Source organism: Taudactylus pleione, unplaced genomic scaffold, assembly GCF_031769625.1.
Source record: "Taudactylus pleione unplaced genomic scaffold, aTauple2 ptg000095l, whole genome shotgun sequence".
Taxonomy (NCBI): domain Eukaryota; kingdom Metazoa; phylum Chordata; class Amphibia; order Anura; family Myobatrachidae; genus Taudactylus; species Taudactylus pleione.
The window spans coordinates 15,202,703-15,228,796 of NW_028284497.1; the positions used below are offsets into that span (position 1 = coordinate 15,202,703).

At 45.3% G+C, this 26,094-nt stretch overlaps 1 protein-coding gene across 1 annotated transcript in view; it reads right to left on the reverse strand.

Moving 5' to 3' along the window:
- The window catches only part of RNF212B (ring finger protein 212B), a 104,776-nt gene that overhangs the window by 65,862 nt on the left and 12,820 nt on the right, over window positions 1-26,094 (reverse strand). The window contains exons 2-3 of the mRNA XM_088470249.1: window positions 24,211-24,263; window positions 7,026-7,100 (exon numbers count right to left, since the gene is read on the reverse strand). Coding sequence (XP_088326375.1) covers window positions 7,026-7,100; window positions 24,211-24,263 — 128 coding nt within the window. The remainder of the gene's footprint in view (window positions 1-7,025; window positions 7,101-24,210; window positions 24,264-26,094) is intronic.

Genomic DNA, 26,094 nt, shown 5'->3' on the forward strand with positions numbered 1-26,094 from the left:
CAGCGGCTGGTGAATGTAAGACATTGGCAGCAGTTAAAGTACTCTTTAAGGCATATGCAACAGACAAATTGATATAAGGTGCAGTATATAATATACACATGTATATAGTATTAGCAGCAGTTCAAGTCCCCTTTGAGACAGGTACTCAGCAGCATGTACAGCAGACACAGTGATATCAAAAGTGTAGAATAATATATAGTGTTAGCAGCAATTTAGATTTTCTTTAGGAAAAGTGCTCAGCAGTATGTGCAGCAGGCACAGTGCTTTTAAAAATGCAGCATATATCTATAATGTAAGCAGCAGTTCAAGTATCCTTTAAAACAGATATTCAACAGCATGTGCAGCCCACACAATGGTATTAAAGGTGCAGCATATATATATATATATATATATATATATATATATTATTATTATTATTAGCAGCAATTAAATCTCCTTTAGACGTGCATATGCAGCAAATACTATTTTGGGTGCAGCATATATATAATATTAGCAGCAGTTCAGATCTCCTTTAAGACAAGCAAGCAGCAACATGTATAGCAGACACAATGATATCAAAAGGGCAACAACTGGCAGGCATATACTATTAGCTGCAATTCAGGTCTCCTTAGGGATAAGCACTCAGCAACTTTTGAATATGTGTAGCAGTCACATTGATGATAAAAGTTAGCTTATGTTCCCAATGTTAGCTTTTATAGGTTAACAGTCCATCATGGCCATGATATTAATACAAATGTAATTTTAAAATCAGCTTTTACCACATTCTTGGTATCAAAGTATACGTGTATTACCACTTTTATTACTTGCAAGATACCAGCTGGAGAGTTACTGCGGGATAAAATGATGGTAAAAATATCTCCAGATATGGCTGTCTGAGAAAAATGGACAGTTAAGGTGCATACACACTAGACGATATGCTCCCTGAGCGATATCGTCTAGTGTGTCCCCGGCAGGCTGTGCTCAATGTCGTTCATGACATTGAGCACAGCCGCTGAACAATATCATTAGCGATATCGTTCAGCGCCGGGCTCTCTCACCCATTCCCTGACATGCAGCAACCTGACGAGGTCGTCAGGTTGGCCTGCATGTCAGCCCGATGAACGAGGATGACGAACGACCCGCGGGAACGCGCGTCGTCATCATCGTTCATCTTTTTTGTGTTAAAAATGGACGATAAAGTGGACGACTGAACGATAACGATATCGTTATCGTTCAGTCGTCCACTTTAATCGCCCAGTGTGTACGCACCATTAAACTATACTATATTTGAAATACCAGTTTGTAGCAGTCTGCACTTATCTATCTGAATGGATTTGAGCAGATTATGGGGGGTATTCAATTTGGGGAGAAAAGTCTGTGAAGGACTTTTCGCTCCACATCTGAGGTTTTCCGGGAATAAAGTATCGGGCGCGTGCCCGCTTTATCCCCATGTTCAATTAGAGATCAACGAAAACAGGAGCCGGCGGAGAGGTAAGTATCGCCAAAAAACGGCAATTTTCGGGAAATTTTCCAGGGACCCTCTAAAGATGTCTAGACATGGAGGATCACTATGGGTACCCCCATTTTTACCTGCTGAAGGAAGTCAGAGTTTCTAATAGCCGCGGCAAGTGCATATTTGTAGCTATGAAGAAGTGGTGAAGAATAGCACTTAGGAATAGTTATTAAACATCATTTTTGGGGTGTCCCGATTGTTTAATTTTTTTTTTATACAGATCTTTTTTCTTGGTCATTCCCAGGGGTGCAGGCTATTTTTTTTAAGCCTGCACCCCTAAACCCCAATTCTGCACTTTTTTTGCCATGTAAAACATGGTGAAAACTAAGTTATCCCCGTTTTTTTACAAAGACTTTTCACACCGGCGAAAAGTCTTTGTAATTGAATACGGGGATAATTGAAACATGCGAAAATGACGTCATCTGTGATAATTTATCGCCGATTCCGACTTTTCGCAGCCAAATTGAATATGGCCCTCTGTATGTAAATCAATTTCCTGGTTGTTTTTAGAGAGTGCAGAAAGGAATGAACCTTCTATTACAGTACATAGGATGGAATTGTACACTGATCAGATGTCAGTGGAAATGACTGGGTTATCTGCTTAATGAGGTTGTAGACTTTGGTCCAAATAACATTACTACAAGGACACTGCATCATAAAGTTGAAGGCTTCGTATGTTCTCAGAACACGCTGTGCTGAAGGGGGTGGGGCATCTGTACTGTCCCTCAGAATTTTTTGCAAAAGAATTATGGTGTGTATATAATGAAGAAGCATTCAGTACTATTGTTAGACCAAAGAGAGGTTTAAGAAATGTCACAGGACTTATGTAATAGGGTGCGACTTGCAGCCGCTGCGGTAACTCCTGTGAGTCTTCCTGTATTTTTAAAGCGGCAATCATTTTAAAGGCAAAACCAAGCTGGTTTTGCCTTTAAAATGATTACCGCTTTAAAAATACGGGAAGACTCGCAGGAGTTCCCGCAGCGGCTGCAAATCGCACCCTATTACATAAGCCCCATCAAGTCCATAGCGCCAATACTTAGTTGGCACTAACTTGTCATCTTTCTCATTATGAGAGCCTAATTCATGATGTGTCTGATGGTCAGTCAGTAGTTTTGTAATTGAAGATACTGTACTATAATGCTTATTGTTACGCTATATATTCTTATCTTGTAATCTTTTCTGTTATACATTGTGGGATTATTTATTTATATATTAAGGAGGCAATGTTAATGTATTATTTTTGTGAGGAGACATTTTGAATCCATATTTTAGGAAATATTACCCCCCTTTTTTTTTACAGAATCACAATCATTATTATTATTAAACAGTTTATTATTTTGAATGAAGCTAATTTACATCAAGGGAAAAAAAAAAAACAGTACAGTAACAATTGTACTGGAGTAATAAACAAGTTGATAGCAGAGACAAATGCAGTAACGGCAAGTACTGTAGTAGCAGATTACAGCCAAGTAAAAAAAAAAAAAAATCAATATTATTTTTATTTTATTATAGGGATAATATTATTTGATTTATAGCGGGGAGTAATAAGAATATATGTAGAGGGCAACACCTACTATTTCATGAAGGGGGACCAGGTTTAGGGTGTTAGTGCATAATGGCCCTTCTAGTGTCACAAATCTCAAACACTCTGATTCACTTTAAACCACTTCTGGTATTAGCAGGGCCGGACTGGGACTTGTTAGCAGGGTCGGACTGGGACTAAAAATAGGCCCTGGCATTTAAAGAGCACACAGGCCCACCTTGCATCAGCATCTGGCTCCTGGCATAGACTCCTCCCCTTACTCTTCCTGACCCCTCCTACTTCTTAGTCTATGCTCTTAGTGTTCACTTTATGTCTGGCAGCAGGCAGGGCGCCGGACCTAGAGATAGGGCACTTTTCGGCGCGCGCTCCCGAAAAGGGGGCGTGACCAAATAAAAGGGGGCATGTTTTTATGACGCGTTCCTTTTCGGCACTCCTGGGGGCGTGCCCGGCACTTACGGACTTGCCGGGCAGCCCCCAAGCGCTGCGGTCACTGTGAATGGATGCCGGGCGCAGCCATTCACCAGCGGTGACCGCTGCGCCACCGTTTTGACCACCCACGGGAGACTACGACCCGCGGGTGGAGCGAGAACCCGCAGGCTGTCTCAGCGGGCCGCCGCGCTGGAAGGCAGGGTGCTTTCTGCCCTTCAGAAATAGGGCAGGGCAAGGCACCCTGATGAAACAGGCTAGTGGGAATGCTAGCTCTTACAAATATAATTAATATTAGAACAGACAAGTACACATCATCATCTATTAAAATACATACAACAGAGCACATCCTGCAGGGGAGTCACACATTTGGTATGGTGTCGGTTCTGTTAAGCTGTGTACACACCTATAGATATATCTGTCCAATTCGTGTGGTGGGATAGGAAATCTGGGAATGTATGGGACAAATAACAATAGAAATTTGCTCCCAGATGCTGGAAAATGGACCAGATTTTCCTTCCCATCAGACAAATTGGAAAGATATCTATAGGTAAAGCTGGTACTTCACTGGTGTAGGTCATACACAAAGAAAGGGGAAGGCATTTTCCCAAGCTCTAGTTTAGCAGTTGTAGTTTAGATAGTGTTAACTGTAGGACTTTAAGACAGGGGTGCTGAACGCAGATGACATCTGTGCACACCAAAGCAGAGCCGTAACTACACATTTTGACAAAAGAGCATGTGTGCCGCCATCCATAGGTAAAATTCAGGTGTGGTCTTGCTGGGAAGGGGCGTAGCCACCTAATTTTTCACGTTACGTCACACAGTTGTGTCTTTTTCACATTACGTCACACAGTAGTGCTCCATAGTCACTTTACGTCACACAGTAGTGTCTTTTTCACATTACGTCACACAGTAGTGTCCCTTTTTCACATTACGTCACACATTAGTGCCCCATAGTCACGTTACATCAAACAGTAGTGCCCCATAGTCACATTACACCACACGGTAGTGTCCCTTCATCATACTACACTGCACAGTAGTGTCCCTTATTCATGTGACATCACACAGTAGTACCCTTTTTCACCTTTCGTCAGACAGTATTGTCCCTTTTTCATGTTACAACACACAGTAGTGTCCCTTTTTCACATTACAACAGTGTCTCTTTTTCACGTTATGTCACACAATAGTGTCCCTTATACACAAACATGAATATTTGCACATAACAAATATTATAAAATAGAATATTATAAACAATATATTGTATACAATTAATATTAATACTACATGGATCTGCAGGTTTGAAATAGCAACATACTAAAAGGAATAGAGGGAGACAGGAAAAAGAGGAGGAAAGGGGGGAGCCAGGAGAAAAAGAGGAGGAATTTGGGTAGCTGGGGTGAGAGAAGGAAAGAGGGGACCAAATAGAAGAATTAGGGAGAGCCAGGAGAGAGGAGGAACTGGGGTAGAGAAATATGGGGAGTGGGAAGGGAGAGGGAAGAGAGAGAGGGAGCAAATAAGGAGAGCCAGGCGAGAAAAAGAAGGTATAGGTTGAACCGGGAGAGAGCAGAAATAGGGAGAGCCGCAAGAGAGTGAAGGAACAGGTTGAGCCGAGAGAAAGAGAGGAGGAATTGGGGAAGCTAGAGAGACATAGGAGAAATAGGGTGAGCTGAGAGAGAAAAGGAATTGGGGAGGCCAGGAAAGATATAGGAGAAGGGACCTGGGGGAGAGAGAGAGAGAGAGAGAGAGAGAGAGAGAGGAAGAGAGAGAGAGAGAGAGGAAGAGGAAGAGAGAGAGAGAGAGAATGAATGGGGGAAGCTGGGAGATAGAGGGTAGGAATAGGGGGAGACGGGAGAGACATAGGAGAAAGAGGGGAAGCTGGGAGAGAGGAGGAGTAGGGGGAAATGCAGTGCCCCATATACAGTGCCGCCAGTAGTGGTCCCCCCTAAGCTGTGCCCCCAGTAGTGGTCCCCCCATGCAGTGCCCCAGTAGTAGTCCCCCCTATGCAGTGCCCCCCCTTATACAGTGTCCCAGTAGCAGCCACCCCCCATACAGTGCCCCCAGTAGTGGTCCCCATATACAGTGCACTGCCCTTAGTAGTGGTCCCCCTATGTAGTGCCCCCAGAAGTGGTCCCCCTATGTAGTGCCCCCAGAAATGGTCCCCCCATGCATTACCCATGGTAGTAGTCCACCCATTAGTAGCCCCCTTATAAAGTACCCCCAGTAGTAGTACCCCCTTATGCAGTGGCCCCAGTGGTAGTCCCCACAGAGTAGCCCACCCACCACACCAAGGGGAATAAAAATTGTGCACACTCACTGTGACTGCACACACGATTCTCAGGGGTCTTGGCTGCAGTCTCAGCTGGTGTCTGTGTCAGACTGTCAGCAGAAGCTCATGAGGTCTGAAGATGGCATCGGTCCAGTCCATTCAGATTCCCGCCCACGCCGCGTTTTTGACATCACCGCAGCGGTGGCCGCCCATGACACTCCACTGGTCAGCATGGTGTCACGGCGCCTGTCGCGCAGCAGTTTGCACCTCTGCAGTCAGCTCCCAGGAGCTAATGGCTGGGTCCCTCCCCCACCGCGCATAGTACCCGGCCGCGTCATGACGTTTTGATGCGGTTGCGTCATGACGCGGCCGCACTTAACACTGGCCAGCGCAGGAGCTGGCTAAATAGCCTGCAGCTGCACGCCCGACGGGAGCGTAATAACGCACTGATGCAGCCGCGGAAAAAACAAGGTAAGTGTTGAACACTGCAGTGCCGGCAGGGCAAGCCTGCGCTCAGCGGCAGCCACATCGGCCCATCTGCCCTTCTGGCATTTGCCAGAAGTGCCCGATGGCCAGTCCGGTCCTGCTTGTTAGACATTCTCCCCATAAATATATTGGTGATTTTCACTGATCATAGTGCAGAATGTATGGGGGAAGATGTTGTAGAAGAAGTACATTAATAGGACTATAATAGTGCCGGACAAGACAAGTATTTCATGGTGGTATTTCAGAGTTATTTCTGACAAAAGCCGCATTGCATACTTTTATTGATTATAGGTCTATATAATATATATATATATATATATATATGTGTACATAAATGCTAAATGCACATGAGGTATACATTACAGATGCACCAAATTCATACTGTTGGATTGAGAAAAAATGTTTAAGTTTAATTTGCATATGAAACATAAGGAGAATAAAATCATATGTGATTAACAATTTTAGCATTTTTACACCCACGTTTAGAATTGTATCTTTTGCACCAATGATGCTGTATGGCTAGTGCAAGGGTACACTGATAATGATTACAGCTATGAAACCAATGTGGTTGAGGATGGTCCAGCTTCCAGGTTCCAATAAACTTGCTCTAAACAGTCCTATATGCTTAATAAGTAACTATCTTTCCTATTTGGTCCCGATAACACTGTACATGAGGCAAGGATATCTTTATAATAACCTGGCAAACTCATGTATACTCGTTATTCATCGTTAGTATATTTGGTGACTCAAATTCAATTTTTTTACATTGAAGGAATGTTAGTGAACATATGAACCATGCTTAGAAGTCTCACCTGAGCTAAATTATTAAAGTATGTCTGTACTGCATCTTTAAGGCTTCGAAAATATATCTTCTCTTGAGGCTTGAGCTATAAGAGAGAATACAGTGCCATAAAGGATAACAGATACATATATATATATATATATATATATATATATATATATTATAGCAATGGTACTGATAAAGCGCTACAACCCCAATGTCCGTGTGTCCTCTTGAAAAATACACTCCCTGTAGTCCAATAGCAGCTATTTCTGGGAGACCGTTGTTGTATTGTCTCAAATGGTGGTAAATACTAAGAAAGGGTGAGAAACATTGCGCTCTAGTGTAATAGGTTATCAATTTTGAGGAGATAAGTAATATGCATACCACAATCTGATGTTAAATATGCTCATCAAAGTGGGTCTTTTTGGAACCAGCGGGATCGTTCCTCCAAATATCCAATAGAGGATACTTTGGATTAGTCCCTTTATGTCCCTCTCAACCACTATGTTCAGACACTCAGTGTGTAATATTATGCAGTTCAACAAGCTAGAAAAAGTGTCGGTACAACGCCAAGCCATCAACGCGTTTCATCCCTTATGCCCTGTTAGGGCACCCTAATCCCCCCTCTAAGTGCCTAACCCTAACCCCCCCCCCTTCCCCGCTGCCTAAACCCCTGGGGGGGTGCCTAACCCTAAGTCCCCCCCGGAGGTGCCTAACCCTAACCCTCCCTCCCCCTAGCCTAACCCTCCCGGGGGGTGCCTAACCCTAAGTCCCCCCGGGTGCCCTAAACCTAACCCTCCCCCCCGCGGCTGTCCGCTCGCGGCGCCCGGCATCCCTTCGATCGGGATGCCGGGCGCCGGTCTCCCGGTATCGGGGAAATGTCAGGCGTCTACATCTAGACGCCCGGCATTGCACCCTCGCCGGGATGACAGTCGGGAAGCCGGCTGTCGGTATTAAAGCAGCCGGTTTCCCGATTGTATACCTCATAAATATAGATGACGGTAAAAGACTAGCACTCTATTGCAGTATATCAACTTGCTCCGGTGCCCTCTGAATGAACGAGTACAAACAAACAGCAAGCAGTGGCACTCGGAGTCATCCAACGGTAGAAAAAGTATTTACTGTGAACAAATCACATTACCAACGTTTCGGGACAAACAAGCCCCTTTGTCAAGGTGAATGAAACAGTGTGTTTAAAGAACCTTACCTTAAATAGAGGAAGAAGAGAAACACCCGCCCTGTGTTTGCGGCTGGACGCTGTCCGGGACTGACCGCATGACCGCCCCGTCCCGCAGAGATGACGTCAGAGTGTCAGGCGTCGATTGGTAGTCATGACAACCAAGACGCCCGGCTCGACGCAGCTCTGAGGTCCGGCCGTCAAAGGTTATAGATAGAGTTGCAGATGACAAATGAAAGAAGCATGTGATGCAAAAGAAAAAGAGAAAGTACACCAACTGTGTGCAGTGTAGAAATAGAACATGGAGTGAAGAAATGTATACATTAATAATTTAATGTCTCTGATCCAAAACATATTTTAAACGGCTGGTTAGACTCAAGACAGTACATAAGCCTGCCATAGAGGAGAAACAGCTGTACCTTGGCCATTTAAAGCATAAAAGGAAGTTGTTAGCGAGAACCCTCAAATCCCCACAGAGAATAAACAATACACTATAATATCAAAAAAGGTTGGATGTGGAGAGCGGAACAGTGATTGATCATGCAAGACGAACATTGATTCAAGTCCGCCCTGCACGGGTAAATGCTTGATGGTAGATAAAGTCCAGAGGGTGGGTGTCGTGGTAGATTGATCCTGAAATGTGGATGTAGAACTAATTAAAGACATTCCACGAGATTATCTCGTTTAGACCATGCGGGCTGGTGGTGTTAAGGTTGAAAATCCACCAGGCCTCCTGCCGCAGGAGGTCTCCTGCTCGGTCTCCACCCCTTATGGACTTAGGAATGTGGTCGATAACCATGTGCCTTAACATGGAGAGGGAATGCTTATTATCAGCAAAGTGTCTGGCCACTGGTTGATCCGATGGTTTGCCAGACAGAGCCGCTTTGATGGCTGACCGATGAAGGGCCATACGTTCCCTCATAGTTCTTGTGGTTTTTCCTATATAATAAAGGCCGCATGGGCACATGATCAAGTAAACTATAAAAGTGGAAATGCATGACTGAACAAATTTAATCTTGAATGTGCGTTCCGAATGCGGATGTTTGAATTTGGTGCCGGTGGTGGTTAGGTTAGGGTCAGGTGCAAATAACAGATTATGGCGATGACAAGTTACTGTAACTAGCAAACTGCTTGTAAATGAAATAAGCACAAGTGGGACAGGTCTTTGATAAGTGTCTTATGTAAAACTAGACTCATATGCTGGAGTGCATCTAAAGCTCTGCATGTGGATAGAAATATGCTACTATTGAGTGTGGTCTTTTAAAAGTAATTTATGCACATTTTGTGGATAACTCTGCTTCAGACCCCCCCCCCCTTCCCAGTTAAATCCACCACTTCCCGCCCAGTCCTCCATTACTTAACAATGGCTTCTCATTGGAAGTGTTTTCTACCAATTTGCTGTATTTCATGTCCTCTTGTGGCAAGTAAGCGCTCCCAGAGAATTGTCTGCTCACTTGGGAGTCCAGCAGGTCCACCGATAATTTAAGAGTCTCACATATATTCTGGGAGAGATGGGCAACCATGCTTTGAGTATAGGGCCTGATTCATCATGGATCGCAATTGCAACAGCGTACGCAGATCGGCCGATGGTGTGTACTCCTGGGTGTGCATAAATTAGCCACTGAGAAGGCATTCACAGCTTGAGTACTCACTGCGTGCGACGAGAGTTGCAATTTCTGAGACAGGTCAGACCTGTTGTAATTTTACATGAGGGGCCGATGTTACCGGTGTATACGCAGGTTTGCGAGGTCTTACGGATGTGAGAAAGCGGTAGTGGGCGTCTCTATGCTGGCTGAGCAGTTGCAAGCATTAGCATACTTTCGCAGCAGAACTGCGTGCATAATCACAGCTGCAATCGCAATAGCGATCCATAATAAATCAACTCATAGTACGCTGATGTGTATATCAACCTGCAATGGCTGACTGATCCATGCTCATTATTTACAGTACACTGTTCCTGTGATAGCAGAAGTTAAAGGGAAGGAAGACACTTCTGTCTCCAGAGAACTGTATCTTCTTGGGAAGAAATCTGTTCTGATTAATTTGAACACAATGGGCCTGATGGTGACTTGGACGCAAATAGATGCTTTGTGTGCATGCAAATAAATTAGTATTTTTCCCTGTAAATAGATCCACCTGGCCCTATTCATAGGTATGGTTTTCTACTCATATGTAGAGGAAAGGGGGAGGGGGCTTGAACTGCACACCCCAATTTTAAACATAATAAGAGGTGCTACCATGCTGAGACTTGTAGTACAACACAGGAAAAAGAAAATGCAGGTGCACACTCTAAGGGCGGTATCCAATTAGCTGCGGTAACAATACGTTTTCTCCGGCTTATCGCATGTTTGCGCATTTCCGTTTAACGTGCTATCCTATTGCAAAACTGGAGATAACCAATTTGCACGATAATTATTGCATGGATGACAGGTGATTAGTACATGTAAATGAAAATTAGCCTGTACCCCAAAGGTACACTAAGGTAGGGTAATGATACAGAAGTGTGGTAGTGGCAATAATACAAGGGTTTGGGGTTATTAAATTGTGTCCAATAGCTGTTATGTGCATTTTTCTATAACAGTTAAAAAATTATAGAAAGCAATAGCTTTTGGCCAAAATAAATGCTGTAGTTAAATTAGCGGTACATTAAAATGGGTGTAAGTCTATCTTTGTGTCATTATAGGGTATTTTTTTGGAAATGTTAAAAATATACCTGTCACTTGCATCCATACAGCACACCCATATACCCGTCCCACTACTTTAAACCAATATTCCAAAAAATTTTAATATTTCATCCCAAAAATGACATGTCATTATTGGCCAAATTCAGCTGTCAAGCTATTTTTACCTAATTAGTCATTAAGGATGGTGTCCCAGTGGTTCTGCACCAAGTCCCGACATTTTTAGCCAAAAATCACTTATCACCTGCTCAGAGGTGGTGAAAAGAAATTTGTGATAATTCCTATACCACTATTTTCGCATATGTGAAAAAACAGCGCCTAATAGGATAGCACAATAACCATATTTGGAGAAAAGTTTTTACTGGTGAAAACTTTTCGGAGAAAACCTGGTTATCCCGGCTATTTGGATACCCCCCAAGCATGGGTGTCGGAACAGATTGGGGGGCGGCTCACCCCCCAACATGTGAAAGGAGAGGCTGGCAGCTGGGGATGGTCAGGGGCTGTGCTTTGTAGAAATAGGATACACGGCCCCTTCACCGCACAGAGGAGAAGGTGTAATTTGCGGTCTTTAAGTTAAAACACCGCACATTACATCTCCTCCTCTGTGTGGTGCAGGGGCTGTCTAGCCTATTGCTATAAAGCACAGCACCTGACCGTCCACGCCGCCTGCCACTCAGTCAGATAAGAGAGAAGGGAGATGGAAGGAGGAAAGGGAGACAGAGGGGCCTGTGTCTGAGACTACGCCCCTCCTGTGGCCATGCTTCCAGCATCCAGACCTGCTGGATGCAGGGATGTCCATCAACTGTTTCCCATTGATGGCAAGAAACCTTCAACAGGAAGTAATCTATGATTCACACCATCAGCTGCCATTATTTTGGTTGTTATATAGTTTGTTTTTTTAAACTAAATAAAATAAAAAACCTTTCCATACAAAGACGGTAATAATGCTGGTGTGCAAAATGTGCCAGATTAGTTATAACTGAATAAATCTCAGCTGTGTAAGGCAATAGGAGAGTTGCTAATCACCACCACTACATTGACAAGCAGCAGACAGCCAGTGAGTGTGAGTGCTTCGGCCTGCAGCAGCTGTCACCGTCTCTGCGTGTATGTGCTGACTAACTGTGGAGGATCATGGCTGCCTAGATCGCAGACCGCCTGACCATTCAGGAGGAGGAAATCCGCACGCTGAGCGACGAGATCGGCCGGCTACAGGAGCTGGGCATGCATGGGACTGTGGACATCAACCCGAGCCCGAAGCTGGAGCAGCTGAGGATCGAGTACATGAAGCTGAGATATCATATAGTGCATCTGCAGCGCTGCCTGGAGGTACAGGAGGAGAGAGGCCGCAGGGCAGCGGATAGTCAGCCCATAGACGAGGGCCAGACCAGGTCTGACCATAAGGAGAGTCCCCGGGAGGAGATCACACAGCAGCAGGAAAAGGACGTGCAGAGACCACAGGCGGTAAGTGCATGTGTGGAGAAAAGAGAGGTGAGAGCCCCGCTAGCAGGATGTAGATGCCCTAGCTGAGTGTTACACTGTATCAACTGTAGGTACTATCTAGTGCCCAGTCTCCACATCTCTTGTACTGGCATCAGTTCTGCGTGTTGTTACTATATAAGGTGGGGACTATTGCTTATTAAGTATTGCATTGGAGCCTTTGGGGGATATGTATTATTATTTGGTCTATTATTGATGAGGGTGCGTCGGAACAATTTTATTTTGCCCCTCCAACATAAAATCATTCCGACGCCCCTGCCCCTAAGTACTAAGAACAATGATAGATAAAATAATCCTGATAATCTCTACAATTAACATGAAATATAAATGAGATCCTTAGAACACATTTGGACAAAAAAGTTAAGTCAAGATGAATTAATTTGAACTAATTAAAAAATTATGTCAAGATGAGCCCCATAAGGTGGGTCCCTAACATCCTTAATACTAACACATTTTGGGGCACATTCAATTGGGCGCTTGGTTTAGCGAGGCAAAAAACCCTGCACCCAATTTTGGATAACCGAGGGTATGCGCGTAACCGATACCCGCAGTATCCAATAAAAAAAAGGGCTGCTGGGAGATGTGGTTCTCCCAGTGCCCGTTACAGGAAGGGGGGACGACGACAAACAAACGGGGGGTCACTCACGCACACACACTCATGCACACACACTTGACATACTCACCGCTGCTGCAGGAGACCGGGTCCCGACGCTGGAGGGAGAAGACAGCTCTCTGAAAGGTATTACTGACTAATTAAGCTAATTGGAAACTTCCAATTGCTTAATTAGTCATTAGGAGGGGTGCCGCCGGGGTCCCAGAGCATTTTCTGACCATTTTTCCTAAAAAGGAGAGTTATGGTAAAACTTACCCTTGTTAGCTCTCTTTCTTCGAAGTCCATAGGGCTCCACAGGGGAGACAGTGGGGAAGTGTAGGTGGGACCTGGAGGACCGAACATCAACAGCAAGCTTTTCATCCCAGGATGCTCCGGGTCCTTCCCCCTATACCCCACCCACAACCTGAGGGCAGCACAGTTTTGTTAACAAGCTCAAGGCAAGAGCATGATAGGAGAGAAAGAAGACTGGTACACTGAAGAATCACACTCTCACACAGAGAAGGAAACAAGGGACCAAGAGAAGAAACCCATAGAAGCCAGGTGCATCAAGGCGGGTGCCCTGTGGACCCTATGGACTTGAAAGAAAGAGAGTTAACAAGGGTAAGTTTCACCATAACTCTCCTTTTCTTCTTCAGGGTCCATATGGCTCCACAGGGGAGACAATGGGGATGTCCCAAAGCAGTTGTTAAAGGGCGGGAACACTCCTGAGCTGAGAGAAAAACCCTACGCCAGAAGGAAGCATCCTTAGGAGGCAAATGTATCAAAGGCATAAAACCGAAGAAAGGTGTGGACAGAAGACCATGTGGCCGCCTTCCATAGCTGTTCAGCAGGGGCGCCATGACAGACTGCCTACGATGGACCCACGGAGCGAGTAAAATTAGCAGATACTGTAGCCAGCACAGGAAGGCCAGTCTGCGTGTAAGCCTGTGAGATAGCCATGCGAATCCATCTGGCCAGAGTCTGTTTGTTAGCTGGCCATCCCTTCTTGTGGAATCCTAGTAGGACAAAGAGGGAGTCCGATTTCCTGATGGAAATAGTACGGCCCACTTAGATCTTCAGAGTACGGATCACATCCTGTCTCACCTGCCGAGAGGTCTGGTGATTGAAAGGCCGGAACTACAATTTCCTCATTTAGCTGGAAATGAGAAACCACCTTAGGAAGGAAGCCAGGGTGCGTTCTAAAAACAGCCCTGTCTTGATGAAAGAAGGGGGAGCGACATGACAGCGCCCCTAAATCCGATATCGTACGGGCAAAGGCTATAGCCAGAAGAAACAGAGTCTTCGCAGTGAACCACTTGATATCCACGGATTTCAGCAGTTCGAATGGAGTTTCCTGAAGTGCTTGGAGCACCACTGACAAATCCCATGGAGCCACAGGAGGGACAAAGGGAGGTTGTATATGTAGAACACCTTGCAGGAAGGTGTGAATATCTGGTATAGGAACAATTCTGCGCTGGAACCAGATGGACTAAGCAAAGACCTGCACTTTCAGAGATGGTAGGCAGAGGCCTAGGTCCAATCCACCCTGAAGAAAGGCAAGAATTCTAGAAACTTTAAAAACTTGGAGGGTCATAGTTTCTCGGAGAACACCATTGGAAATATGTATGCCATATTCTGTGATAAATTCTGTCTGAGGCCAGTTTACGTGCTCTGAGCATGGTTTGGACTACAGAGCTGGAAAATCCTTTAGCCGTTAGGAGGGATGTCTCAAGAGCCAAGCCGATAACGTCAGGCAAGCTAAGTCCGGATGTAGACATGGACCCTGAGACAACAGGGCTACTCGTAGAGGAAGTTGGAGAACGTCTATGGAGAGTCTTTGAAGATCGGAATACCAATGGCATCTGGGTCAAGCTGGAACTTTTAATAGGCCTGTGCCCCCTTCCTGCTTGAACTTTCGAAGAACTCGAGGAAGCAGAGGTATTGGGGGGGGGGGGGAGAGATATGCCAAATGGAAGGTCCACTTCACCAACAATGCGTCCACGAAGGCTGCGCCGGGGTCCCTTGTCCTAGCTCCATACACTGGAAGTTTGCTGTTGTGTCTTGAAGCCATGAGATCTAGATCCGGTAGACCACATTTGTCCACCAGGAGCTGAAAGACTTCTGGATGTAGAGACCACTCCCCTGTATGCACGTCATGACGGCTGAGGAAATCCGCTTCCCAATGGAGAACTCCTGGGATGAATACCGTGGAGATGGCTAGGAGATGGCGTTCGGTCCATGTGAGAATGTGGGACACTTCTGCCAATGCAACCCAACTTTGAGTGCCTCCTTGGTGATTGAGGTATGCTAGTGCTGTGGCGTTGTCGGACTGTACTTGTACTGGTCTGCCCTGAAGACTATCCTGAGCCAGAGTGAGAGCTCTGTAGATGGCTCGAATTTCCAGGACGTTTATTGGTAACACTGTCTCGACTGGAGTCCAGCGACTCTGGAAGACGTGCTGATCAGTCACTGTGCCCCTCCCTTAGAGGCTTGCTTCCGTGGTGAGGAGAGCCCAGTCCGGGATCCAAAAGGGACGACCTTTCTCTTAATGGGATGTCTGTAGCCACCAGCCTAGGGACAGATGAACCTCCGAGGGGAAGCCCATCATATGGGATCTGAGTAGATGGGGTAGCCCATTCCACCTGGAGAGGATCAGGTGTTGTAGGGGCCTGTAGTGAAACTGAGTGAACTCCACCATGTCGAAGGTGGACACCATTGATCCTACGAGTGAATTGACACTCGGCAACTGCGGAGCAGTCTGCGCCCTCGGTGCAGTATTGTTGAGATCTTGTCTGCTGTTAGGAATATTCTCTGAACATGAGAGTCCAGGAGGGCTCCCAAATGTACCATCCTTTGAGAAGGTGTCAGGGAAGACTTTTCCAGTTGATCAGCTAACCATGCGTTTGTAGAAAGGCAATTGTTACCTGCAGATGGTGGTGAAGAATCTCTGGGGAGCTGGCCAACAGCAAGAGATCTTCCAAATATGGGAGTAGTCTGATCCCTTGACGACGAAGATAGGCCGCCATAACTGCCATGATCTTGGTAAAGACCCGAGGGGCCGTTGAGAGGCCAAACTGCAGAGCCTGAAATTGGTAATGTTGCTGTAGTATAGCAAACCAGAGATATTGTTGATGAGAAGGCGCTATAGGTACATGTAGGTAAGCGTCTTGAATGTCCAGAGACACCATAAAATCCCCAGGCTCCATAGCTATGATAATAGAGTGGAGGGTTTCCATATGAAACCTGGGCAGCAGATGAGACCCATTGGGCTTCTGAACTAAGAAAAGGATAAAATAGCCCTTGCCTCGTTGTGAGGAGGAGACTGGAATTATTACTCCTGAATTCAGTAAGGACTGCATGGCCCTTTGGAGCAGCAGGGCCTAGCTTGGATCCAATGGAAGTCCTGTGCAAGAGAACTGCTGGGGGGGCCACCTCAGGAAGGATAGGGCATATCTGTGGGAGACCACTTCTCTTACCCAGGCGTCTGATGTGGTCTGACGCCAAAACTTGGTGAATTGAAGAAGTCGGCCTCTCACCCTGGGAGTCCCCAGGGAGAGGCCTGTCCCGTCAGGCTGCAGGCTTGTCCTCAGATTTGGTAGGTGGACGTCTAGTAGCCCTGGTCTGTTTGGTCCTAGGCTTGGAGGCCTTAGTTGATGCCTGATGCCTTGGAAAGGACTGACCTTTAAATTTTCCTTGAGGACGAAAGGATAATGTCCGAGGCTTTGCATGATATGCAGAGGGCAGGAACGCTATCTTGGAAGCTGCCATGGTAGTCACAATTTTATCCAGTTCTGTTCCAGACAGGATATCTCCAGAAAAAGGCAGAGACTCCAGAGCCCTTTTAGAGTCTGAATCTGCCTTCCGTGAGCGGAGCCAAACAATACGACGGGCCACTACCGAAGTGGCAGATACCCTGGAGGCTAGGAGAGCTATATCCATAGCTGCTTCACCTAAGTAGAGATGCAGCTTCACCTGCTGCATCTCTAATGTGAGATATGTACGACAGCTGTTCCCTCAAAGCATCAGAGGTAAATGTCTGTTCTAGGGCCTCTGCCCAACTCTCAATGGCTTTTACCACCCAGGCCGTAGCCCTAGCAGGACGAGTAATAGTTTCTGTAAGAGAGTATATAGATTTATGACAAATGTCTATCCTTCTATTCGTAGTTTCCTTCAAGGAGGTTGCAGTATGGATGGGTAAGGTAGCATTCTTGACCAGACGTGTTACATGAGAATCTACTGCTGGGGGAACTTCCCATTTAGTGCAATCAGTAGCGAGAAGAGGGTAAAAGGAACTTAAACGTTTAGGTAACTGAAACCTTTTACTGGGCATATTCCGTGCCTCACTCATGTGATCAGACAGCTAGTCAGAGTGAGGGAACTACCTTTTGTCGTTTAAAAAGTGGCTGTTTTGCCTTAGGAGTGGGTTCTGCCACTTCTATTTGTAGAACAGATTTTACAGCTCTCACCAGTGCGGTTATATTGAATTTAGAGGGTGGCTCCTCGTCTCCAGAGAAGAAGTCAGAGTGAGAGAGGTCTACGTCTTCTGTCTCACCAGAGAATACAGCAGAATCTGATAACTGGGTGGACTGGGAAGATAACACAGCATGCTTAGTAGGTTTACTAGGTTAAGGCTTCGCTTTTTGCAGCATTTGCTGAAAAACTGTAGAGGTATTCTCCAAATTCTGTACTGAGGTAGAAAGTACGTCTACCCATGGGGGAGGCAAAGGATTTGCCGGGAGCACCTGCTGTGGCCATCCCATAGGGGGAGCTACTACGGGGACCGCTAGGTGGTCCGCACCTGTGAAAGGTAGCCCAGGGTGGGTCCTGAGGTCCTGATGGGCCAGAGGCCGTATAACAATTTGTACAAAGACCATCTTGAATGAGGTCCTCTGGAGCTAAGCCCGCTGAGCAGGACTTAGAAGACACCAGACTAGGAGCAGCGGCATCAGCCTGCTTGTTATTCTTTCCTCTGCCAGACATAGCCACAAGGATAATAATATACACAATCTGACATAGTGCAGTGAGCAACCCAGATGTGGGTGTAATATGAAACAGTGTAGTGCGCAACCGCACTATATTGTATGTGGTAGCCCTCACAAATATATAGGGAGATGTGAGGTACAATGAACCCGCTATACCTTAGTATGCCAAGGTTATAGTAGAATAAAGGGAAAGGTATAAGCTTGACAGTACAGAAAATAGAGATCAGCACCAGCACAAGTCACATACAAACACAGAAAAAAACTATATAGCTGCATAGCTGCAGTGGGCACTAAAATCAACTACACAGACCACACTGGCTGGTAGGATATTGCGCTGTATAACTTGGCTTGTGGGAGAGGTATACAGGGAGACTGGACCCAGCATTCCCAGAGACCTGCTTGCAGAAAATGGCTGCCGCGACTCTGAGGGGGTGGCAGCTGAGGGAGGAGCAGCTCAGGGAACAGCAAGACAGCAGTGGAATGGCGCTCTGAACTGGGGGAGTGGCTGCAAGGAGAGCACCTTATCCCCTTGCTGACGTTAACCACTGGGTCCCCTGGCCTGTAAAATATGCCCTGCGCTAGTAATATATATATACGCCCCGATGGTCTGGTGGAGTCGTGGGCGAACCAGTGTCCACACCAGCTCCTCCGGGCTGTCTCCCGAGACCGGAGGTAAGACTGCGCAAAGACGCGGGTCCCTGCAAGAGGGTATCCGCCTTACCTGTTCCCTGGATTCCGGGCTGCAGTCTGGGGTCCGGGGAGCCTGCTAGGCCCCCACTAGGAGTACCTAGCCAAGGGCTGATGTCACTGCGCCACGGAGGGGTGATGGAGCAGCAGTGCAGACGTCCAAGGGACTGTCTCGCGCTGCTGCTCAGTAGTAAAAACACTATAAATAAAAATAAATCATAAAATAAGCTGTTAAAAATGGTGATCCAGCTCCTGCTGGACACCAACGAAGACTAAGTTGTCATCAGGCTGTGGGCAGGGTATAGGGGGAAGGACCGAAGCATCCTGGGATTGAAAAGCTTTGCTGTTGGTGTCCGGTCCTCCAGGTCCCACTTACAGCCTCCACTGTCTATCCCTGTGGAGCCCTATGGACCCAGAAGAAGAAGTTATGGATTTTAGGAAAAATTGGTCGTGCTCTGGAGGTGTGCAATAAAAAGTAGTTCTCAGTGCTACAACCAGCCCTAGGCATAGGCAAACTAGGCAAATGCCTAGGCATTTGCATTTCAAGACTAGGGCCAGCCGAGCTTGATACTGGCAGGACCAGGACGGGAGGACGGCTCCAATGGCTCTGCTCAAGCTGCCCTACTGTGATCGGAGCTTTCAGCTCAGCTCAAATCGGGCATCAGTTTATACAGCCGTCAGCAGCGTGGAGCGGAGGAAGTGGAGGCAGCAGGCAGTAACAAAAATGGATGCTGGAGAAGGGCTGCTGCTCATGCCCAGCTGCAGCAGCTCTTCCTCCCATGGGCCTTTGCGGAGTCCAGCAGGCTGAACTTGTTGCAAGGAGTCACACAGTGCTGAGCTGAGCATAGAGTGAGGAGCACAAACATGGCGGCTTCAATATCTGCAGAGTCAAGGCAAGCTGAGGTGACAAGATCACAGTGTAATTGGCCGGGTGAGTTCTGTGCAGGGGGTGCGGGGAGGTTGGGGTGTAATAATGCATGGCATAATGTGTAAGAGGCATTACTGTGTGGCATTATGTGTATTAGAGCATTACTAATGTGGGGCATAATACGTAAGGGGCATTATGTGTATGAGGGAATTACTAATGTGTGGTATAATGTGTAAGGGACATTACTATGTGGCAAGGTGTGTATAAGGACCACTACTACCGTAAGGTATTATGTGTACATGGTGCACTACTGTGTGGCGTAAGGTGTATAAAGGGCACTACTGTGTGGTGTAATGTGAATAAGGAGCAATACGGTATGGAGCAATGTGAATAACAAACACTACTGTGTGACATAATGTGAATAAGGCGCACTACTGTGAGGTGTAATGTGTATAAGGTAAAGGGGTACTGTATGTGTCGTGTAATGTGAATAAGGGACACTACTGTGTGACATAACGTGAGTAAGGGAAACTATCCTGTGATGTAATGTGAATAAGGTTGCACTACTGTGTGGCGTAATTTGAATTGGGGGTACTATTGTGTGGCCACACCCCTTTTTTGGTGTTCATGCTGTCCCTATTTAATATATGGTTGGTAGGGGCGTCAGTGCTCTTCCTGTCACAGGACACTTACATGTCTAGTTACAACTCTGTGGATAAGGATTGCTATGGATGAGTGTTGATGGGTGTTGCTGGCTGCTGCTGTGATATGCGCTACTGGGTGATGGGTGCTGTGCTGGGAGAGGGGCATAAAAAAAAAAATCAAAAACCCTGCACCTAATTGAATAACAAAAATCCTGCACCTGCAGGCAAACCCCACAGGTGAAGGATTTGTGCTATTCTTGCCCCCAATTGAATATGCCCGTGTCAATTTAACCAGGACTTACGTATAAACGTGCCCATTTGAATATGCAGACAGCAGTGTAGGAATCAGTGCTGACTAAAAACACCTACTGGAGCATGTGCAGTGCAAATAAGTGATCTTTTGTGCTAGCAATCATGTCTCGTGCCTCTGATGAATGCTACTCCCTTGAAGAAGGTGGACTTAAAAAAACACTTTATACTTCAGACACAATTCTAATAAACTCCGCAAAAATGTCCCCCTTGCACTGGAATGGAATTGAATTGTATTAGCATTATATTTTAGAAAATTCCAGGTATGGGCGTGAAAATCAGTGGTCACTCATTTCCACACTCCTACATGCTTTGAGAGAAAACAATGCCTATGGCATATTAAAAGCTAAAAGAAAAAGACTGTCCATCTAAGAATAGTGGGTTTTTTAATTTTTATTTTTTAACATATATAATGGACATTTAAAGTTCTTTAGACTCATGTGTAAAAGAAATGTAAAATGTGGCTGGTGGGATGGGGCAGTGGAAGGATGCAATGGGAAAAACTAGATGTACAATTTTTATGAATCTTTCCCAAATGACGTCCAAACCGGAGCTACCATGAAGATATTTGTAGGCAATCAAATTCTTGAGCTGGGTACACCATACAATGTAACGATACTTCGCGCACGCAATACACATTGCGTACGATGACACGATGTATCATTACATGCTGCATGTAACTGCACCGCGTCAATCATTTCATCGTCCCATCTGACGTGCAGGACAGCAGATGGAACGATGCAATGAATGACCGTCGGCAACAGATCGGGCATACACACTAACCGATGTGTACGTTATATCGTTCCAATCCACGCTGAAATTATATATCGTACGATGATACATAGTATAGTGCCCAGCTTTAAAGTGCATCTGTCTTTTACACACAGTAGAAGTGGCCATTCTGTCCGATGGACACAGATTGTTTGGAATATATACTAATTAAAAATGAATGAGAACAGATATTTCTACATTGGAAAGACAAAAAGACTAATTTAAGAAAGTTCAACCCCACTCTTTTATGTATACTTTTGCGTAAATGCACCCATTTTTATAGGTAAGTTAATGAATTTGCAGGGGAAGATGGCATTTGCACTGTCTCATAGAAGGAGCTGAGGGGATCAGGGTTGTTCTGCAATGAGTACTGATCAGGAGGATCCAAAGATGAGATGTTTTGCGGAACAACATTTTTTAAAGTAATAGACATTGGGCCTGATTCATCACGGATCGCAACTGCAACAGCATACGCAGATCGGTCGATGGTGCATACTGCGCATTCAATGCGCGTGGGTTAGCATTGCGATTGCTCTGCGATCACTCACGCAGAAAGAAAGCCATTGCAGAGTTAATTGACAGGAGTTCAGCGTTTGGGGGTGGTGACGTGGGAGTGGTAGGAGAAACAGAGGCGTGCCTATCTGTTTGAAAGCCTTTGCATAGTCGTGCATAATTTGCCATTGCGACGGCATACGCAGCTTGAGTACTCACTGCGTTTGACGAGGTTAGCAATTTCTGAGTAAGGTCAGACCTGCTGTAAATGTGCGTGAGGGGCCCATGTTACCGATGAGATAGTGGTAGTCCCTATGCTCTCTGTGAGGCTTTAAGATTGCACTCATTAGTATATTTTCGCAGCAGACCTCCGTGTGTAACCGCAGCTGCGATCGCAATAGCGATCCGCAGTGACTCAGGCCCATTGTGCATTTGGGAGGAGTTCTTTGTTTTGATGGAGGGCGCACAGATTTTTTTTCTCACTTTAAAAATTACTTGATTTTTTTGTTTTGTCCTATTCTTTTCATGGAAATCAATTTACATCTTCCAGTTGCTCAATTCAACTGTATTTCTAGGTACACTTAAGGGAGGAATTCAATACGGTATGATGTGCCGCAATGCCCAGCTGAGCACATAAATCTGTCACTTACGGTAGTTCCAAAATCGAAAACTTGGGATGAAGACAGGACGTGATGTACCGTAGCAGAACAGCACATTGTGTCATGTCAGTAATTGAATTCTCCCCTTAAACCAATGAAGAAAATACCCAACACAAAAGTCATATTCAGAACAGTCCCGATGTTCCATTACTCTCATGATTTAAAATGTAAATAAGGCTAAATCATGTAGTATTTGAGTATAAATATTGAATGTTTAAAGAACAAAGCTCTTGGTCCTGAAGTGCAATATGTGGGACTATAACATGCAGTGTTGTAAGTTCATCCCAGATGCAAGTTATAATTTGGTGCTCCCATAAAAAAAAAGAGAAAATAAATATGGGGCCTATCTATCTATCTATCTATCTATCTATCTAGTACGCATAAAAGCACTAATACAGAATATGTGAATTTGTTTTTATTAAGCCTATTTACTAAAGTAAATTTTCAGGATATCTCCCCAAAAAACACTTTTTGGGGTATATACAGCTATGCATTAGTTACAGATAAGATAGTGACCTGTATAGTGCAATTAGCATGAGGCTCAGGGTCTTCCTGATGGAGGCGAAAGCCATCTGATGTGGGGTGAGGAGCCCTCCTGCTACCCCTGATGGAGGGGAAAACCAACTGATGTGGGTGGGGAACCCTCCTGATACCCCAGATAGAGGGGAAAACCACCAGATGTGGGAGCTTTGAGGACTGAGGCTCTGATTCAGAAAGAGCGCTCGCTCTGAATCAGGGCGTTTTTGTTTTTTTGTGCGGCCTCCTGGCTGCTCGCATAGCTGTGGGTGACCACCCATAGCTATTGCGAGCGGCCAGGTGATGGTCGCGATTGCCATCTGATGGTCTGACACTAGTATATGGTTATGTTAGCTTCTCAGGTGCCGGGAAGAGGAGCCATGTATTGGGAGGCCGTGACACTCCGGATACATATTTACAGCCCTAAGTGGGGTGAATATATTGTGGGCACTGGAGGAGGTGCCCCTTCAGTGCTGGTGCCCGGCGGCAGGCGCCTCCATTGTCTCCCATAGTTCTGCCCCTGATAACATAAGACTTCACTCTGACCACCATCTGCATCTTCGGGTGGATCTGTAAACCCGCAAACTGCAAAGCTAAATACATACTGATTTTCCAAGGGCAGTACCAAACACCGGGAATTATGTGTGCACCGTGAAATGCACTACTGCCGGTGAAAAAGTGAGCACGTGCACAAATAAAGTACAAGTGTAAATCTTACTGATACATAGAAAGAATTATCAGGTAAAAGAGAGCTTGCAGTATTACAAAGTCCATAGATTTGTGCGGTTTCTTATTCTGGGTACGCACTTAATGACGGATCGGTCAGCAGCCCTATCTGCCGTCCAAGCTGCCGATTTGTAAGCTATAACTTCTAACCAATTGGCAGCTCGATATGTCTGGCAAGATGCATTTACTGTATATTTATCCGCCCAGTTGTGATGTCAGTGTCGTGGTACCTGCAGCCAGTGCACGGGTGGTCGGTGGGCCTGCCTGCACACACACAGCCAGACGTACTGATATATTTGCAAGATATATCGCCATCATCTGTGTTGCAGGGCCGACCTGATCTCTCTGTGAATGACGTTGTGCATAGACATATCAACCCCCCACCGATGCACTTGCGATATATCGTTTTGTCAATCGAACGATCAATATATAGACAAGTGTGTACCCAGCTTTAGATAGTTTGCAAGTCATATAGACAATATGGTGAGCTATTTGTTCACAATGCAGGTCAGAAATACAGGTTTATAGTTTGTAGTAATAAATCTGTTTTACTATAAAGGAAAAAAAGTCAAAGTAACTACCTTAAACAGAGTCATTGGGGTTCATACTCACATTCTCTGAAATAGGCAGATATTTGCAAGCAGTTCTGCATACGCTGCAATAGTCTGTGTAAGGGAGGAAGAAGGGACCATGTTAGATATTAACTAAATATACATGCTGGCTCAGAGCGATAGGGACAGGGTTCAAATACAATTCAGCAACATCCTTAGCTGCAGAGGAGGCAGGTGGGACAGGGCGCAGCACTACTCTAATCTATCAAAATTTCTTATGTAACCCATAAAGCACAATTAATCCATTTAGTTTTTTGCCCCAACAGTTTATAGTGTGCATTACACAGGTGACTTCAATTTATGAAATGTAGTTTACTGCAGCTCCAAAACCCATTAATGTGAACCACCTATTCATAAAAACAAGCTACATATTTATTTTTTTATGGCAAATGCAATATATATTATATTGTAAATATGTTTGTTAAAATCATATTTTACAAGTCAATTAAACCCTAAAATTGGAAACTCGCACTACCAGCAACAGAAGATGACACTAAAACATGGAATGATTCCAGAAGCAATATCCCGATTCCGAGTGCTCTAATTTTTGCATACTGTAGTTCCACTATAAGTACTTGGATTGCATATTTTAATTATATAAATTGATTAATAACATTTATATTTCTCGCAAATTACAATTTAAGAACAATCACAAACTATAGACCATAAGTCAGAGGTTCCCAAATGTGGTCCTCAAGGCTCCCAACAGTTCAGGGTTTAGAGATCTCCATGGATAAACACAGGTTAAATCTAATTGACTGAGGTACTAACTAGGGGCCTGATTCACTACGGATCGCTATTCTGCTTATACGCACGCAACTGCATTGCTAATATCAGTGGTGTTATTTAAATGTGTGCATTCGCATTGCGATCGCAGCCTGACATAAGGACGCCCACTTCCCCTTACTCACATCAGTATACTTGGCCAAGTTAGTTAAACAATCGGTAACATCGAGAAACATCGGACCCATACGCACAGTTAATGCAGGTCAGACCTTACTCAGGAATTGCTTACTTCAGCGCACGCTATGAGTCCTCACACAGCGTCTGGTATCGCAGTGGCTAATTTATGCACACCCATGCAACGGTGTTGAAACGCAGTGGCACGCCTGCGTTCTCTCCCCCCCCCATCACCACCCACAAACGGCACTTCCTGTCAATCACTCTGCCATGGGTCTGCGTATACTCTGCATTTTCAGTTCCGAACACAGCGACTGGCTTGCGCATGCGCACTGCGATGCATATGCATGCGCAGTGCAAAGACCAATTGCGTGCGTTTACACAACTGCGTTCCTTGCTGAATCAGGCCCTAAGTCACCTGTGATCAAGCATGGATATTCTTAAGACCGAGTTTGGGAACCTGTGCAATAAATGTTTTCTTTACTTTATTATTTTTAATCAATTAGAAACTGGTAATGTATATATTAACATGCAATATCATAAGCGTATGTCACAATTCTGACATTAGAGAACATTGTCAGAAATTATCTACATTTTTCTGAACTCCGAAAATATTTTTTTATGCAGGAAACACCAGTGACCATGTCACTGTATTTTCCTGCCTGTTATTAGGTCATACAGTGATACATCAGTGGCGGATCTAGACTTTACTTTTACAGGGGGTGGTGGTTTAAGAATTAATACTGACTCCTCCCCTTTCTAATGATTGCTCCTCCCACTTATAGTCCTGCCCACAAAGTGAGTTTTTGTGGTGCCTGAAATTATAATACACAAAGGGGATAATTCAAATGTTTTTTTGATGCCGATATTTTCATATCGCCCGACACTTTAGACAGGGAAAGATGCAAATGTTTGTTCCGGCGCCGGACTCTCATTTTTTGTGCTAATCAGTAGGGGGTGAGCAGAAACAATAGGCATCCGCGGC